General features: G+C 32.2%; 3 protein-coding genes across 4 annotated transcripts in view; 1 reads left to right on the top strand and 2 right to left on the bottom strand.

Moving 5' to 3' along the window:
- Positions 3,509 to 6,749, top strand: LOC105171914 (actin-11). 2 transcript variants are annotated; one of them, XM_011093172.2, is made up of 6 exons: positions 3,612 to 3,650; positions 4,459 to 4,563; positions 4,863 to 4,935; positions 5,047 to 5,440; positions 5,742 to 6,355; positions 6,448 to 6,749. In XM_011093172.2, exons 3-6 carry the CDS (start codon positions 4,876 to 4,878, stop codon positions 6,511 to 6,513), a joined length of 1,134 nt encoding a protein of 377 aa, XP_011091474.1. In that variant the 5' UTR covers positions 3,612 to 3,650; positions 4,459 to 4,563; positions 4,863 to 4,875; the 3' UTR covers positions 6,514 to 6,749. The 2 variants fall into 2 exon arrangements, with proteins under 2 accessions (XP_011091473.1, XP_011091474.1); XM_011093171.2 differs by lacking the exon at positions 4,459 to 4,563 and having other exon boundaries at positions 3,509 to 3,650.
- Positions 6,558 to 9,365, bottom strand: LOC105171913 (ENTH domain-containing protein C794.11c). Its single transcript, XM_011093170.2, has 4 exons — positions 9,146 to 9,365; positions 8,944 to 9,066; positions 8,123 to 8,284; positions 6,558 to 7,657 (listed from the first exon to the last, which is right to left on the bottom strand). The coding sequence occupies exons 1-4, from the start codon at positions 9,247 to 9,249 to the stop codon at positions 7,240 to 7,242; spliced, it is 807 nt and encodes a 268-aa protein (XP_011091472.1). The 5' UTR covers positions 9,250 to 9,365; the 3' UTR covers positions 6,558 to 7,239.
- Positions 13,248 to 18,424, bottom strand: part of LOC105171912 (dolichyl-phosphate beta-glucosyltransferase) — a 6,039-nt gene continuing 862 nt past the window's right edge. The window contains exons 3-10 of the mRNA XM_011093169.2: positions 18,355 to 18,424; positions 16,513 to 16,558; positions 15,842 to 15,976; positions 15,639 to 15,728; positions 14,928 to 15,059; positions 14,737 to 14,820; positions 14,173 to 14,237; positions 13,248 to 13,640 (exon numbers count right to left, since the gene is read on the bottom strand). The exon at positions 18,355 to 18,424 is cut by the window's right edge and continues 28 nt beyond it. Coding sequence (XP_011091471.1) covers positions 13,454 to 13,640; positions 14,173 to 14,237; positions 14,737 to 14,820; positions 14,928 to 15,059; positions 15,639 to 15,728; positions 15,842 to 15,976; positions 16,513 to 16,558; positions 18,355 to 18,424 — 809 coding nt within the window. The 3' untranslated portion in view covers positions 13,248 to 13,453. The remainder of the gene's footprint in view (positions 13,641 to 14,172; positions 14,238 to 14,736; positions 14,821 to 14,927; positions 15,060 to 15,638; positions 15,729 to 15,841; positions 15,977 to 16,512; positions 16,559 to 18,354) is intronic.

Here is an 18,424-nt window from a genome sequence, read left to right as displayed (position 1 = left end):
CATCAATAATATATTATTATTTGGGGATCTCAATCTCATAAAAGCTCTCTCAAATCTTTGCAAATTGCAACCATCATTACCCACAACCCAAACTCCTTCACAGTGCCCAAGATTTTATTTATTTATTTATTTTACTTGTTTTATTTTATATATTTTTTAAATTTCTAAAATTTATAACAATCGCAGCACAATAATCACTATTTGTATAGATATGATAGTGATAGTGACAGCATATGTCGTTTGTTGATTGTAAACGAGAATTTTACACTCTTTATATATATAAGTTTTAAAACTTTCTTTTCCTATAGAGGTGCCTCTTTAAAAATAGACTAAAATTTATTTTACCCCCTGTATTTTGTTGTAATAGCTAAAAAATCCCTTGTGTTGAGAAAATAGGTTAAAACACTCCTTGTATTTTGTAAGACTCGACAAAAAATATTCTTTTTTTTAGTAATTAACGGTAGATGCATTACATGCGCGAGTGGTGCAAGTGGGGGTGTTTTTATGTCGTTTTGGACCTTATTTTTAGGTGTTTTGGATTAAAAATGCTTTTATATTGTGTTTAAATTTCAATGGGCAAAATTACTTTTTTTAACCTTATTTTAGTGTTTTTTTTTTTTTTGCATTTCCATCCCTTGTAAAAATATAATTTCGTTTGCTTAACTATATTATTTAAATATTAAAATACTAAAACAATATATATATATATATATATATTTGTAAATTTATAACTTAAAATTAAACTAAAATCACATTAAAAAAATATGTTAAAGTTTATTTTTCAAATATAATGCATATCAATGTAAATTTTAACCAATAATAACAATAATTTAAATTATTATTTATCTTAAGTATATTTTAATAGATTACAGTATTTCTTGTAATAGTATTTAAATTCAAATTACTATTACATAAATTTGTAATGAAAAATTTAATACTTTTTTTTTGTGTTTTGAATTTATATCAAATCAATTTTCTTATTTTTATTAAAAAATTTTAAAACTTTTCAAAAACTTAATTTTAATTAAAACCTTAATTAAAAAATTTTATTCTTTCAAAATTGAGGATGGCCGCCACCGCCACCAAGTAGGGGGATGGCGCTAGAATCTGGGCACAATGTCGTCGTCACACAGAACATCTTTGGGCGACGCCCTCATCGTCGCCTAGACAATCTCTAGGGGATGGCAACATCGCGCCTAGATTCACTGGTGTGGGTTCGTGGCCCAAATCCTCTTAGGGGCATCTCCATTAATGGTGGCGGCGAGGTTGTAAGTACAAATCACTCTCATCTTTTATATAATTATAAAAACTACTCATGGGAGCCAAAAAGTGGAGATAGGTTGTATAATAATATTGATATTTTTGGAAAATATATCTGTAACTTTTCAAAAAAATATAGATTTATATAAATAATATTAATTTTTTTAATAACTTATGTGTAATACTTCAAAATTCAGAAATGACTCATATAAATAGATCATAGATAAAGACATGGGAATGTAATTATGAGAAAAGAATTTGAATAAATACAAATTGTTAGGCGCTTGGCGACATGCTTTTACCACAAAAGTGGAGATAGAAGAAAAATTAGGCAACCGAAAGTGAAATTAGTTTTATCAATGAGTACAAAAATAATTTAGCAAAACACACAACAACACTAGTTGGGAAAAATATTATTTTTTAGTCCTGTAATTTAGGTTTTATTTACATTCAATCTCATTGATTATGTATTTCTCACATCATTAGGAAAATTATAATTTTTCGTTATAGTTAATTACTATAATTAAAAGTTAAGAATATTAACGAATACTAATTAATTACGGCTGCACAATAATTGTTAGTTATTGTTTCTGCAAGCGGGATCAAAACATTAGTTACAGATAAAAATTGTAGCAAATGTTCTGGCCATATGGCGAATGTTGACTAATCATGGTCAAAATTCAAGTTTTCACGTCAGTTTTATTTGATCATGGTAGATCATATTGATTTATCATAAATTTCAAACTGTGATAATTTATAAAAAGTTAACGACAAAGTTGATTTGGCACATTAGTTGGGGATAAAAATATTATTTTTTTGTGTCGTAACTTAAGTCCTATATGATTCTCATTAAATCAATTAAAAGTTCGATTAGATTAATAATCAATAAGATGAACTCATTAATTCAACCAATTAATGATTAATTACTTTAATTTTAATTAACTCAATTAACAAAAAGGTTGATCAGATTAAAGTGCTTATTTATTGATTTAATTAATTAATTGATTAATTATTTTAATTATAGATTAAATTAAGTTTGGCAATTAGGAATAGATCATGAATTGAATATAAGTTGTTTTTTTTTTTTTTTAATGAAAATAGTGTATTACATCCTTGGCATATATATAAATCACAAATTTCAAATTAGAGCATTATTTAGTAGAAACAAATAAATGAAAAAAAAATAGTATAAAAATATATTAAATATTCACATTTTGATGACTCAAACCTACAACCCATCAATGATTTCTTATCTGAGTGGTAATATTGAAATTTCATAATCAAAATGTCGTGAGTTTGAATCCTACATATGTAGTATTTGTTGCTCAATTTAATTTAGAATTTTGAATTATTAGCTGATTTCAAGAACTATTTATTTTGTATGTTACTTTATGTATATTGATTTTAATTTATTTCATTATGAAATATTTTTCTTAATTATTATCATGCATTACCATTTAATTTCAGGGAGAAATGCAAGCAACTCCCCTGTGATATTATAAATGAGTAAATTACCCCATCTGTAAAAAAAATATAACAATTTACCTTCTCATATTTTTTGAAATGCAGCAATTTACCCTTTTGTGTTCTTTGAAATGGGGCAATTTGCCTCCTTATATAGGGAGGTAAATTGCTTCATTTTAAAAAGCACAGAGGGTAAACTGTTATTTTTTTTTATAAAGGGTAATTTGCTCATTTGCATTATCACAGTGGGTAAATTGTATTAAATCCTTTAATTTTAGTCAAATATTACCTAAAATATAGCATACTTATTTATATAATTAGATTGCAACTGAACTTCATCTAAGAGAGTGTTCGACTGAGCTTATAAGCTTCTCAATATATCTTACAATATATCTAAGAGTTTATTACATGTCAAATAATTTTTTGGGACTAAACTGCCTTTATAATAGTAAAAATATACCTTATTACATTCATTAACGTGTCAAGATGAATTTTGACTAATAGATGGACTTATTTGTTATATGAAAGCAAACTTCGAAAATATTGAATGTAATTTTTCAAATTACGTAAAATTTATATATAATTACACCAAAATTTTAGAAAATGAAAGAGTAATCATCCTAATAATAATAGCAATATTATTACTATTATTATTTTAATGAGTTTAATTTAATTGTAGAGAGGAAGAGAGTAAAAGCGAAAAGAGAGGAGGAGGAGTGGAGTGGACAGCACAACTTCAAATATTTGAGTGGAAATAATGATACCCCACAACGTGTCACCCTCCACCGTACATCCAGACTGCTTACATCCAACGGTCTACATCTCCCCATCCCTCTTCATATAACTCCCACTTCAATCTTTCATTTCGAAGATTGAAGAAGTCTCACTCTCCCAAGAGCCAAGAGTTGAGCCTCGAATCCCCGAAGGTCTCCATCTCCACTTCACCCTCCCCTCTCTCTCTCTCTCTCTAATGCTTTCGTTTCTCTCGGGAGCTACATTGTGGTTTTTTAATTGATCTGTTTGGTGGTGATTTATTCGTTTGGTTTCTGCTGGTGACGTTTCATGTCCCGCCATTTTTGTGTTATTTATTTACGTTGAAGTGTTCTTTTCCGTGGATTTTAGAGGAGAGAGCTAGTGATTTTATGTGGTTATGATGAATGTAAACGTTATTGTTTTCTGGAATAATGAAATGTGAGGATTAGTTTTCCACATTGTGTTGTCATTGATGTTGGGCGTTGCAGTGGAATCGGATCTGCATGTTTATGGAATTTTTATTTGGATGGATATTTTCCTTGATCTTATATTTTGTTACTTTTTTTTTTCTCCTGGTAAATTACTTTTGGTTTCTATATTTGGAATTTAGTATTAGATTTCTTGTCAGACCCAATACATTGTATGCACTACATTCTCTTGTTATTGATTGTGGCATGTTTTATTGGGAGTCAATGTAATGTAGATTGTTTTGGTAATCTAATTGATGTTGATTCGATGTCTGTTTGGATTATAATGGGTGGTGCAAAGGTCTTTGTTAAGTTCTTGACTCTCTGCTGAGCTAAACTTCAGACCCTTTTCACCTTTTATTTCACAATTAAAAGTAAATGAATCTGATTAGAGCTGTTTGAAATGAAAGAGAAATCAGCATGGATGGGAGATGGGTAGGTTGTGGGGTTCATTTTGATTTCGCTATTGTCAATTTTGATCCACTGAAAGTCGTTTTGATTTCATTGTTGGAAGTTTCAATTTTAATCCATTGAAAGTATGAACTCCCAAGGACCCAAGGGTGTTTGGTTGGAGATGATTTAAAGCGGAATAGCACATCCATCTTGAAAAGTCTATTAGGTAACAATGTGATTACATATGATTACTTTTTCTTTCTCATTGTTACACCGGTCATAGTTGCTCATTGATTACTTCTTCTTTCTCATTGTTACACTGGTCATAGTTGCTCATCATTTCATATACTAATGATTGGTGGTTCTTTGATATGATCTCAGTTTTGTAGGTTGCTTCATAGAAATACAAAACAACCTTATATATATATGAATGCAGGATCCTGAAATATCTTGTAATTAAAAAACAAAAAGTTATAGGAGCTGATATGGTCAGCAATTGTCTGCTTATCGAAGTTTTTCATGCAGGAAGTAGTATAAGATGGCAGAAGGGGAGGATATTCAGCCACTCGTCTGCGACAATGGAACAGGAATGGTTAAGGTATGATTAGATTTTCGTTGTTGATAAATTTACAACTGCTGTCTGTTTTGTTGCCTTATTGGTTCTGGCTCCTATCATTGAGTTTGACAGAGATATTTGTGTTGCTTATAGGCTGGATTTGCTGGAGACGATGCTCCACGAGCTGTATTTCCTAGCATTGTTGGTCGTCCCCGTCACACAGGTGTGATGGTGGGTATGGGCCAAAAAGATGCATATGTTGGGGATGAAGCTCAGTCAAAACGTGGTATTTTAACTCTGAAGTACCCTATTGAGCATGGTATTGTTAGCAATTGGGATGACATGGAGAAGATATGGCATCACACGTTCTATAATGAGCTTCGTGTTGCCCCAGAAGAGCACCCTGTTCTCCTGACTGAAGCACCACTCAATCCAAAGGCTAATAGGGAGAAGATGACTCAGATTATGTTTGAAACATTCAACACTCCTGCTATGTATGTGGCTATTCAGGCCGTTCTTTCCCTGTATGCTAGTGGTCGTACTACTGGTAAGCATCTCTTATGTTTCAATCAGTTTGTAATTTCAAAATATTGGAGTGATTTAACTTGCTGGTGCCAGTTTCTAGAAGCTTATAGTGTGATGGGAGTCAGAATTTGGTGTCTCAGACTTAATCTCACTTTAAAAGATGTATGTCGGAACTTGATGACTGTAACAGAGTCATTTATGATGCTCTGCATTCCTCACCCGTCCACTTCTGTGGGGTATATGTTATGGGCAAGAGAAGTCATATATTCAATTTGTAACTTGATTTGAAGTTGATAATAAATGAAAATTTTCTCTCTGCCTAGGCATTGTGCTGGATTCTGGTGATGGTGTCAGTCACACTGTCCCCATCTATGAGGGGTATTCCCTCCCACATGCTATCCTCCGTCTTGACTTGGCTGGTCGTGACCTTACTGATTACTTGATGAAAATTCTTACTGAGCGTGGTTACTCATTCACCACCTCAGCAGAGCGAGAAATTGTGAGAGACATGAAAGAAAAGTTATCTTACATTGCCCTTGACTATGAGCAGGAGCTTGAGACTGCAAAGACTAGTTCCTCCGTGGAGAAGAGCTATGAGTTACCTGATGGGCAGGTGATTACCATTGGTAACGAGCGATTCCGATGTCCTGAAGTTCTTTTCCAGCCTTCAATGATTGGAATGGAAGCAGCAGGAGTCCATGAGACCACGTACAACTCCATAATGAAGTGCGATGTGGATATTAGAAAAGACCTTTACGGAAATATCGTACTCAGTGGTGGTTCTACCATGTTCACTGGTATTGCTGACAGGATGAGCAAGGAAATTACAGCCCTAGCTCCAAGTAGCATGAAGATTAAGGTTGTTGCTCCTCCTGAAAGGAAATACAGTGTCTGGATTGGAGGATCTATCTTGGCATCTCTCAGCACTTTCCAACAGGTTAGTATCTTGGGTGTTTTATGCTTAGTGCGTTTCATTAAACTTAATTCTAAATGTTCTGAAACGGGGTTCTTTACTTATCTTTTGTGCAGATGTGGATCGCAAAGGCTGAGTATGATGAATCGGGTCCGTCTATTGTGCATAGAAAGTGCTTCTAATCAGGGAGAAACTATTGACACATGATGTACTTTCCATTAGTGGCCAGGAATGCAGCATGCAACCTGCTAGTAGTAGTTTTGTTTTCTATATTTGTTGTTCTCACGTTGGATTGATTTATCTTGAGAGGCGAGGAGTTGATTTCTGGATGTTATTCTTAATTTTTTGATTAAGAAGTTCCAATCATATTGTCTTGTGCTTCACCCTTTTCACGTATTGAATATATACATGTTCCTAATACATGTACTAGATGTGCAATGTGTGAGTGTGGAACAGCAGAATATCCTGATTCTTGCTGTGCGAACAATCCTAGAAACTGATTGCCCAATGCAGCATGGGCTGGTTCAATTATATAGAGACATCCTTACAGTGTCTTCTTTCTTCTGTTTGTGTTCTGTTGGAAGCTGAGTTACATGGTTCAGTTATTGCATTCTTTCTGGGGTACAATTATTACCATGTATTGGAGCATTGCTTCAGGTTCAACTTGAATAAATACTTGTTAGTGTTCTATGATGATAGAACTCTCTACGTCAGCATCTCATTGGATCCCATGCTTTATATGCTTGAAAGAAAAGACATGTTCATCATTTTTCAGAAACTTTACAGGCATTTAAACATCACACAAACTATCTTTTCTCTGATATCTATATATGTAATCTCACACCCTCTCTCTCTCTCTCTCGCTATATATATATATAGTATCCATCTATATATGTATACTTGTTTCATTATACAGAAGACAGAAGTGAGACTCTGGTCTGATGCTCCTTATCCCAAAATGGATGATCCTCTTCCATAGCATATCCATGGCTCCGGTACGTATGTGACCATCCCTTTAAATTATCATCAGCCATCTTCTTGTTTGTTGCTAATAAATTGCTGTACTCATCTGATGCCAATAAGTTACCCTCCACTTCAATATCATGATGATGATGATGATCTCCAAACAAGAGAGAGTTTGATCTCAAAACCGTACGAGCATTTGTGTCATTGTTGGAGCTTCCGTTGTGGCTAAAACTCCCAAACCCTTTGATCCCAAATGTTAGTTTTCTGGCTCTTGCTCTTTCCTCTTTCAGATATGCCCTATCTTCAAGAAGCTCTATTACTCTTTCAGCTTTCTTCTTCACACTCAATCCCCAATCGAACCTATATGCAGTCATAATACTTATATTGTCAGGTTTCATTTACTGTCATATACTGTTTGAATACCTAAATACGCTACGACACTCACATGCATGTTCAGAATCGTACTGTACTTTAAAATATGTCCAAAAGTTCGACCATAAAAAGTAAGAAATATCAGTATTTGATGTTGAAATATGAAACAATTTTATGAGTTTAACTTATACTACATCATCTAATACGGATACTTAATATTAATATTTCTTGATCATTAATGTAATTTATTTTCCATAGTTGATTGTACATATTTATACAGTTGATTTTCGTAATCTAATTAAAATTTCTTAATTTTTTTAGTTAATGTGTATCGTCCAAATCCCTGTCGTATGTTTTTTCATGTTGTTGTGCTCGTATTGTATTGTATCTGTGTATCTATACAGTATTAGCTCGATTGCAAAATATTAAAAGCAAAAGGAAGATTTTACCAACCCTTTTTCATCCACATAACTAAAATTGGCCATATCTCTAATAATATCTTGATCAGATTCAAATTCCTCTGCAATTCTGTGTGGTCCATGGGTGAGAAGGTGCTCCAGAAGAACAAGAGCCTTGTAAGAGCCTCTCCAGTTCACTTCATCAAACTTAGACAACCTGAACAACATCCAAAAACACGCACAACATTGATTGCATCTGTATATAATATTAAGACAAAGATTAACTTCTTATTTTACATAAAATAAATAATAGCAACGACCTCCCTGTAAAAACATTAATAGACAAAAAAATCCTTCATCGGGATTTAAAAAAAAAAAAAAGAGCTGCGAGTCCCTAAAATGTAAAGAAAAGAGCGATGCAATCCCCTAACTTGATCCGTAGAGAGTGGGGCTGTAAATGATTTGAGTTGAGATGAACACGTAATTCACCAAACTTGTTCTAATTAATATCGAGTTTAAAAAATTATGTTGGAGTTTAATCTGGTTATTGCTCTAATTGGATTTTCATTGGATCAAGCTTGAGTAATTTTATATTTTTAAATATATTTTATTATTTTTGCACTAATCAAATCGAGCTCCGGTTGAGCTTCAAAGCTTATCGAATAAAGAATTTTGTTCAAGTTTAATTTGTTAAGTTTAACAAATCGAATTCACACGATTTTGTGGAGGATACCGTGGATGCACAGGGCAGCTTAGGTACTCGGCTAACCAACTGTTGTACCATTTACTTTCTATCAATGCAATTTACCTTTCCCCCAAAAAAAATATACATATTTTGCAAGAAATATATGTAAAAAGAGAATGAGAAAGAGAAACCTGAGATGCAGAATGTGCACAATTCTGTCATAATCATCTACTTCGAAGGCAGCCCGAGAAATGAGGGTGATAGCATGAATGTCTGCTGCCATTGAATCTCCATATATTACCTCTTCTGTCAATCTAATTCATACTCCCAACTCAACACACATAATTCCGGATACTGATATTAATAGTAAAAATATTAGATGGAAAAACTTACAACTGTGCAGGAGTGACATCTGTGAGTGCCAATCTTGCAGTCTTGATTTTCTGTCTCAAGAAGAAGGAAGCTTGTCTCTTCAACTCTTGCATCAAAGACCCCATTTTTCAGTGTTGATGTGTGTTTCCAACCCACACCCCAACATATATCTATATACTATATATGTAGTGTACAATATTGATGAGGTTGGAAGTATAACTACTCCATTACCACATTTGACAATCCAACCACTCTTTAAAGTGGATTTGCATATGTAATCTGGGGAAGACAACCATTTCTTTTCTTATCAACCTTTGACCATTTCTATGAAATTTTAATTCAGATCGGGTTCCATCATATTTGAATTTATTACATTATAAGTGTAATTATATATATACTTATTGTTCTGTAATTGATGTATACTTTTAAAAATAATGATTTATTATATAATAAATGCAGTATATTTATTGCGTCGAGTTGGACTCAAACCTGATCTGGACAAGAATTTCCGGAACATGAACTGAAAACACCATTGCCAAATTTCATTCCTTTGTTTGGTTTTTGTTTTGACCAGTTTTCAAAATGAGCCAAAAAAAAATAGATCTAATGTATGACAGGTTTTGACCGCTTTAATTAAAATCATTCCAAAACTTCCACTATAAGCTACAAGATGACAACCTAAACCTATCTAATTAATCCCTCTTCATACCATTAAATTATTTAATGGGTAAATTAAAATGAGCTCTTTTGATAATTGATACGATATAATTTATAAATATTTTTTTATTATTTAAAAAATTATAATACTCTCTTATTTTAACGATCATCTAACAACTAGCAAATCTATTCATTTTTTGTTAGGTTTTTGTCAATTTTTTGTAAAACTGATAAAAATGTCATTGTGGACTTTGAATTATAATGTTACTTATTTTTTAAATTTTTTTTACTTTTTTTTTAGATTAAGTGGATAATTTTATTTATAGTTTTTCAAAATTTTCCGTTCACCTCATCCAATTTTTCAATTTTTTTTATAAAGGGGAAAAAAAGGTACAACAAGGGAAGAGTTGACAATTCAAACTTTTATCCAAAAATTATATAATTTCATCAAATAACGAAAGAGTATTTATAATTATGTCAAATTATAGAACAGTTCATTATAATTTACCTTTATTTATATAACAAAACAAAAAGCACCTACTGTCAAGCCATGATTTGATATTTACAGTAATTTTTGTCTCCTAAAAGAGTAATTCTAAATATATTTTTATTTACTTTAAATACGATTTGATATTAACGGTAACTTTTATTCCCTTTAAAAACAATATCGAAAAATATTATTATTCTTTTGCAATAATATTCTAACCTCTCCAAAAATAAAAACGATAACATCCCCAAATACGAATTGCCAACTTTTCAAAAGTTTTCTTTTTATAGTATGCAATTTATTACATCAATATTTTAAATTTAAAGATTAGTGCAATTTATCAAATAATTCAAATCAATGAATACATTTAGATAAGATAGAAAAAAATAAGAAACTACTATAATAATAAATATATACTTATATTCGTAGTACTCGAAATGACAAACTTTTGGCGGCGAAATTTTCAAAACTCAAATTCATTTTCTCAAAATTTTCAAAATCTATGATAAAAGCAACTCCAGACAAAGTGATTAGATTGACAAGATATCTGTCTTGTTCATTCCTTTGTCCTTTTAAGAAGTGTTTGTTTTATTATATAATAATTCTTATTATTTTTAAAAATAAAATACTCGAAAAATACGTCAAGATATTAAAATATAGTTCAATCAATAATTTGGTATCATAGATATATTAAAACACAATAAACAATGTTAATGAAGTTTTACTTTAATTGTAAAGTTGAGAACTCAAAAGATTGTATTTGTTATATTGGATATATATTTTCAAATCTTTTTATATTAATCTTTAAGATTCTTATAAAATGATTTATTAATTGTTTTTATTAAAAAAAAAGAGAGTAAATAACAAAGTATTATAAAAATAAATAGACAAATAGTCGTACATATACAGAACACGAATCAAAGACATTATAAAAGAATTACTTCTCATTTAATTGATTTTTAAAATAATTAATATAATTTTTTTGTAAAATCGCACTTCTAACTCCAAACTTTACTTTTACAAAACGCAGATTATTGTATTTTCCAACAATCCCAAAATAATTATTACTTAAAGTTATTATATGTTCTAAATGGCAAAATTACACTTGTAGTCTCATAGAATAGGGATTCAGCATTTTTAGTCCTATGCTTTATGGAATTTTAAATATGGTCCCAAACTTGAGAAAATTCGACACATTTATTAATCCGCATAACGGTATTTTAAAATTATCCCACAATTGAGAAAACTCGGGACATTCAATCATCTGCTTTACAGGAGTTATTGAACTAAACATATCGAGTTTCTTTTAATATTGATACTATTTTGAAATTTACGTCAAGTACAGAATTAAATATATCGAGTTTTATCAAGTTTAGAATCATTTCAAAAATTTCATAAACGGAGAACTAAAATGTTAAACTCCATCGTATGAGATTAAAAATATAATTTTGCCGTTTCTAAAATTACGACTGACCAAAAATAATTTTAAATGCTCTTGTCGTCAGAACCGAATTTCAAAAGTGAGTTTGAGAGCTCCAACCATCGTACCGAAATTTAGGCTGCAACGAGTTGACAAATGGGAACAGCTCTTCCCCACACACACTTTATTATTGATAAACCATTTCCTTTAATTGAAGTCAATTATTAGAATTTTGGATTATGGGTTGAACGTCTTTAAACGATTATCTTATTTAAAAATTTAAAATATTTAAAAAATAATTATTTAATATTAATATTTTAATATGTTCCGTTATATGCAAACTCCGCATGTGAAATTCTTTCAATTTTACAATCCTTATTCGGGTAGCTCTAATTCAATGTTAATTGATGGTTCGTCTGAACATTTAAATTGTTTGAGAAGATAATTATTTAATATTAATATTTTAACAAATATATTTATGCATTTATTTTCTAGAAATCGAATTACAAGAACTACTATTTATTTGCCTAATAAGAGATTAAATTGGTTAGAAAATTCAAAGTCTGCATATTGATGCTGTATTTCCTAACATGTAAGCGTTGATTTGGTAGTTATATTGTCATTAATTTTGTTGTATATAGACTTTGTAACTTTTTGTTATTAGCAGATTGATATTAATATTCTATATTCCTAGTTTCTTTTCCTTTTCTATAATCGTTTGTATTAAATTTCTTTATTTATGATAGACTTGAAAATATGTTTGGTCAACCCTCATGGAGTTTAATTTCATACCTAAAATGTTGATTGTTGATACTTTTTGAAATAAAGTTAATATATTCAACTCTTCATAATAGTATTTTATTTTATTTTTTATTTTAAATACATCTATCAATTTTAAAACATTTAATATTTGAATTTTAATGTGATGGATGATGTAGTAGTAAATTAAATCTTATTTAAAAAATGGAAACATTTGATAATTAACTTAAATTTTGGCTAAGTTAGATATATTTAATTATACAAACGCCACAAGTACTCTTTCAAAATCACGAGTGTGTAAGGGGAGTCGATGTGATCTAACTTAGGGATTGTACTAGTAAAACTTTGTCTTTGAACAAGAGGTATACTCATAATTACAATTATAACCTCAAAACTATACTTACAATTTTGCAGAATATTTTTATAATTCAACGTAACCTCAAATTGCATAAAATTATCCTTGTTTTTTTATATATTCACTACTTACAAAAAGCAAGAAAAAGCAGACAAGAATTTTACTTCATAATTATGAGCTTTTAGCATTGTATAGAACAAGAAGCATACAACACATCGCACAAGCTCAGTTTTAGGCACAACCATCACTCAGACTTTTATGTCATAATCAATGTTATAAATGTCACACGAACAAAAAATCAACCCCTCAATATTAAGGCTCTCTAGATTAGACTAGTCGACGGACACAGAACGACAGTGAAAAGCGTTTTGATTGCACACTATGTGCAGCTATATGGTTTCCCTTGATAATCAAATGATGTCATGAAAACTACTAAATCTGTTGAAAGATTTAAAATCATGGATTAACAGTCAAATATGCAATGGATTCTGAAGAGATGTGGTAGAAAGATTACAAATGAGAGTCATGAGCTTAGCAACAATGTTAGTTAACGACCACAGGAATTCGTATATCTGTTTGCTTAACATGTTAGAATCACAGTACCAGTTTTCGATTTCAGATCAATGACTTAAATTAGCAAGTAGTAAAGTTTCATGAATGGATTTTCCACATGCCAGTTCTATAACCAAGAGACATGAGAGCCAGCTCCCACAGCATATTTGGAATGCTTAACAGATTAACCTTTGATCCTGGAATTTCTGACCAATTTACGGAGATCTCAATCATGGGGATGTGGAACAATTTGCACAAGTAGACTAATTCGACATCAAAGCACCACCTGCAAAATGTCAAGGTCGGAGAGGATAAAGGAGAAAGCAGTAAAACAAAGAACAGAACAAATATGTGAGTTGAACTTTACAAGTGCAAGAACTAAATTAAGTCCATCAAACTCACTAGGGATCCACTTGGATGAATGGATTCGGAATTTAGTGAAGGATATTACAACATATCTTATACGATCAGCTTATCTTACAACATCTACATCTATCACCATTTCTAAACATCACAACATATTCCTAATAGTAAGGATATATAATACCATCTGACGACAATATAAACTTCATAAAGACACCTCTTAGCATGTCATAGTCAAATCGCATCAAGGATAAACTACGAATTTCACCCACTCTATTTGGGCTCAAAGAGCATTTTTGGAGAGGTCTAGATAATCCCAAAACTTGGAGGGGTAAAGTGTAATTATGCTATTTTGGAGGGGGTCTAAGTAATCCTAAGAAATGTAAAATCAGGTAAAGCATTGCACCTCATACAAAAGTAATGTTCTAGGAAGCCCAGCTAAAAGTAACATTTACCGTTTTAAGCGAATGTTTATGAAAAGCTTCCGTGCAGCAGCTCTAGTGAACATCTTAAAACCACACTGGAACATGCAGAAAAACAAGGGTGAGCAAATCAGAAAACGAAAGATGTAAAACAAAAATTTATCTTCTACATTTTGGGTGGTAATGGATGCTCCCATTGTGCAGTATTCTTTAACATTTATATTGAACAATATAGTATATGAACAAAAAAGCATTTAAATAATACAGAACTATGCGACGAATTATTTTGATTTTTAAAGTCTCATAACATTAACCTCAAAGAATCAATGCAATGATTAAGAAGGATTAAATAATTTAAATTCATGTAGCAATGAGTAAAGTTCATAGGTGAACACTTGGAGACTAGAAAGACCCTGTTATCTCTCAAAAGCATAAAAGGTAGGTCGCACCCACAAAAACCCACACACACATAAAGAGGGAAGAAAAAGAAAGAAAGTAAACCATAATGACATGCACGCCTCAGCAAGAACGGAACAAAGAAGAAAACTGACAGTAGAAATGATGGAGCTTCGGGAAAACTACTCAAGCCTGTTTTACCTGTGTGTCCTTAATTCCAGGGCCAGCAGCCAAGAGAACTACCAAATGGAATCCCTTCATCAAAAAATTTCGATACCATTTCCTCTGAAAAATAATATGAACATTTAACAAAGAATAACTACAATATATGCATAAACTAAAAACAAACTCATCATAATGCACACTAGAAGTACTAGGCAGCAAGACTCAACTGTAGCTAGAGCCTTCTCCTCAAGATGAGCACGTGACCCAAAAGCAGCAATGGGGGCATCTGAGATCCTTAAAGCTGAATCACTGGCTGAAGAGTCTCTAAACTGGCGTTGCTTGAGAGCAACTGCATGAATCTGACTGGGAAATCATCAGTTAAGTTGCACAAACTAAGCTCAGAAATTAGATGTGACCAAAAGAAATGCTTCACAAAGAATATAAGCAACATTTGGTTTCATTTTTTGACATATTGGAGATGGGGGAGAAATGATTATCTTGGATTTGTTAAGAATGAGAAAGTGTTTGGATTATTATTTTTTAAAGTTGGTGTTGGTTTCAATTCTAAAACACGTCTGACTTGATATCATGCATTTCAACTAGGGCTAATCTGACAAATTTTGTGTCAAGTAACGAAGTTGGTTATCTAGCACACTAACTACATAAAACAAAAGTGATGATCATTACATGAATGTTTATATAAAGTAACTACTAATTTGTGTTGTAATAGCTATTATACATCATTTTAAGAGAAAACAGATAGTGTGAGGAAGGTGGGATGGTAATCATGAAGAGACAAAGAATGAAAAGGAAGGAGCTTGTGTATAGGGAAATGAATTTTCAGAAAATAGAGTGGAATAGTTTTAGTTTTGTATCCAAATAAGGGTCAAGTCTATTTCCCATATAAAGCACCTCAACATAGTAGAATGGCCACCGACCTGATTTTCAAGTTTCTCAAGGTCACTCACTTTAGTCGCCCCATCAGCATCAAGCATTAGAAGTAGTTCTCCGCGTGAATGGAGCATGCCCTGTTTGACAATGCTTCCCAGAAGCAAAAGATTCAATGATTTGTGGTAGTACAAAAACTAGGATAAATAACATGTAAAAATATTGCTCACATAATTATTCAGAATCGACTCACTTTTCTTATAGCTTCTCCTTTCCCATGGTTCCGTCCAAGAAGGACTACTCTGACATTTTCCACAGTGTATCTCTTCACAAAGTCAAAAGCAACTCTCTTTGTACCATCCGCACTTCCATCATCAACAATCACCACCTACTCCAATATTTGTGCATTAATAAGATGCAAGCCACTCTAAACAGTAAATGATAAACACGATTTCCTTCCCATATGGGCATAAAATGCATGAGCATTTACTGTTTTGATGAGATTCAGAAGCTAAGAACAAGACACATGAAACATACTGTAGGAAAACATCTTCCACAAAAACAATAAAATCAACTTAATGGAATGATCAACAGGCAGCAATTTGACAATAGTCAAACAACAATTTGAGGCTTAAATTTCCAATTTGACAATCACAAGAAACAATAATACGGCAAAGAACTCCATCACTACTACGCCATGGAACTATGATGCGGCTAAGCTAAAATCTATAATTGATAGCAAAATTGCAACATAATCTTTCTAAACCTTCATAGAACCCTAGAAGCATCTACTTGGCAGCCAGGCCACACCTGCCTCCACGTTCATATTGTTATATATGACATGTACGAAATGTATAAGAACCAGACATCCCAGTCTACAATTTGTCAAAGCTTTCATAGAATATATAACGTCTATTATTATACCTCATATGAAAATGACTTGTCCCTTGCAGCACGTTCTTGAAGATAACTGCACTTGCCAAATTATGAACACTTGTCAGACATGAACTGAAAAGTTTCAGTCAACCAGCATCATTCATACAAATGACGCACATAGATTTCTAATAGTAATTCTCATACTAAAGTTCTCGCTGCCTTTGGATAGGCATTTGCTTGAGTGTAACAATGAACTATTTGTAGGATTGATGAGGAGTTACTTTTTAGCACTTCCCCATAATTAAAATACTTTAAGAAATCTGGTAAGATATTGTAGAATCAGCAACCTGATGGACAAATATAAAAGTTGACCCATAGCCATTGTTTTGACAGAAACAAGAAAAAATATCAACCTAAGTGTCCAGTTCAAATCATAAAGCTTGGGTTAAAAGTGTTCAGAACTTCAAACTTAACTCGAATAGCAAATTGCTCGGCTTGATAAAGTTATTGATACACATACCGATGCTGTAATCATCAATATTGCCTACCAGACATAAGTCCTATCAGTCTATTGCTCCCAACATAAAAGCATATGAGATAAAAAGTAAGTATCAGTGACTATAATGACACAGCAGTATCAGCAATGGATCGTGAGATGTAAATTAAAAGGGCAAGCCGTAGTCTATTTACATATCTTGAAAAGCAAATTGGTCAGCTTGACAAAATTATTGATACACTTACTGATGCTGCAATCATCAACATATCCTATCAGTCTATTGTTCCCATATAAAGAGCATGAGCTAAAAAAGCTAGAGTATGAAAATCAGTTACCATGATGACACAGCAGTATCAGCAATAGATAAACAAGATGTAAATAAAAGGACAAGCTGTAGTCTCTTTACAAAAAAAAAAAGAGGATACAGGGTACCCAATGTATAGTGTGAATTGAACTTCACCCCAACCTGCAAATGCCCATAGCTAAACCATGTCAAACATGCCCAAACACCACATGTTCCCATTTCGCAGGTGAACACTTTGGGGTTGTTGTTTAGCCATATGCTGCTTTGGAAGATGTGAAATTAACCACCTAAAGTATTTCAAGCTATTATACTTACTACCAAATCCTTATTATGGTGAAACAATATCTTTTAGAGTTATTGCCAAATAATTCTATGGTATAAAAAATATATAGGTTATTCTTATTTGTTCTGTGAATGGTATGAATCAAGGGATTCTAAAAAAGATGTGATGGCAACTGGATGGATGCAGGCAGCAAAAAGAGTTATTTTAGCATGAACATGTCTTTTCTCATCAATTCCTATATTTGGATTGCAAATAACCCACTATCCTTCACAAAACAAATATGCATAGATTACATCTCTGGAATAACCATAAACCGGACGACTGATTAGTGCATGCATATAAAACTTCGGAAAATATAACATAATATAGTTGGAGGCTAAGATAATTCAAATTTGATTGAAATGGCCATGTATTGGCAAACAAATAGAGGACGAGAATATATCTGGTGATACATTGGAAACATTTAGTGATGGTCACCAGGAAAGTGCACTGACGCTGAAAGACTGTTAGCACCTACTAAATAATCCGCCAGACGATGGTCCAGGGGGCTTTCAGGCACATTTGATTGTCGGCATATTGACAAAGTTTGGGGGCAAAGAGCAATCGGCCCTATAGGTCAAGGGGGTTTCTGCTATTTACCCAAATACAATCGGAACACCACCAAAAGTTTGATGTCTATGTTGACTAAAAATTACTTCAAAGTAATGAAGAAACAAATCATATCGTAATGTGTATAATAATACCACATTTTTGCAAGCAAACATGAACATAGAAAAGCAGGAAAAGCAACAGGTCCAATGTGTTTACTTCAAGGTTTCATCGAGAGCTCCTGGAAGCCTATGCTCTTCATTGTATGCTGGAATTATCAAAGATATGT

Source organism: Sesamum indicum, linkage group LG10 (genome assembly GCF_000512975.1).
Source record: "Sesamum indicum cultivar Zhongzhi No. 13 linkage group LG10, S_indicum_v1.0, whole genome shotgun sequence".
In the NCBI taxonomy this organism is placed as follows: Eukaryota; Viridiplantae; Streptophyta; class Magnoliopsida; order Lamiales; family Pedaliaceae; genus Sesamum; species Sesamum indicum.
The sequence above is the reverse complement of the archived record's forward strand: the minus strand, read 5'-3'. Positions and strand labels throughout refer to the sequence as shown.

Coding starts and splice junctions, on each gene's coding strand:
- LOC105171914 (XM_011093171.2), top strand. CDS start 4,876: ATGGCAGAAGGGGAGGATATTCAGCCACTCGTCTGCGACAATGGAACA. Junction 5,441..5,741: donor TGCTAGTGGTCGTACTACTG/GTAAGCATCTCT, acceptor CTCTCTGCCTAG/GCATTGTGCTGGATTCTGGT. Junction 6,356..6,447: donor CTCTCAGCACTTTCCAACAG/GTTAGTATCTTG, acceptor TCTTTTGTGCAG/ATGTGGATCGCAAAGGCTGA.
- LOC105171913 (XM_011093170.2), bottom strand. CDS start 9,249: ATGGGGTCTTTGATGCAAGAGTTGAAGAGACAAGCTTCCTTCTTCTTG. Junction 9,067..9,145: donor GATGTCACTCCTGCACAGTT/GTAAGTTTTTCC, acceptor AGTATGAATTAG/ATTGACAGAAGAGGTAATAT. Junction 8,285..8,943: donor GTGCACATTCTGCATCTCAG/GTTTCTCTTTCT, acceptor GATGTTGTTCAG/GTTGTCTAAGTTTGATGAAG.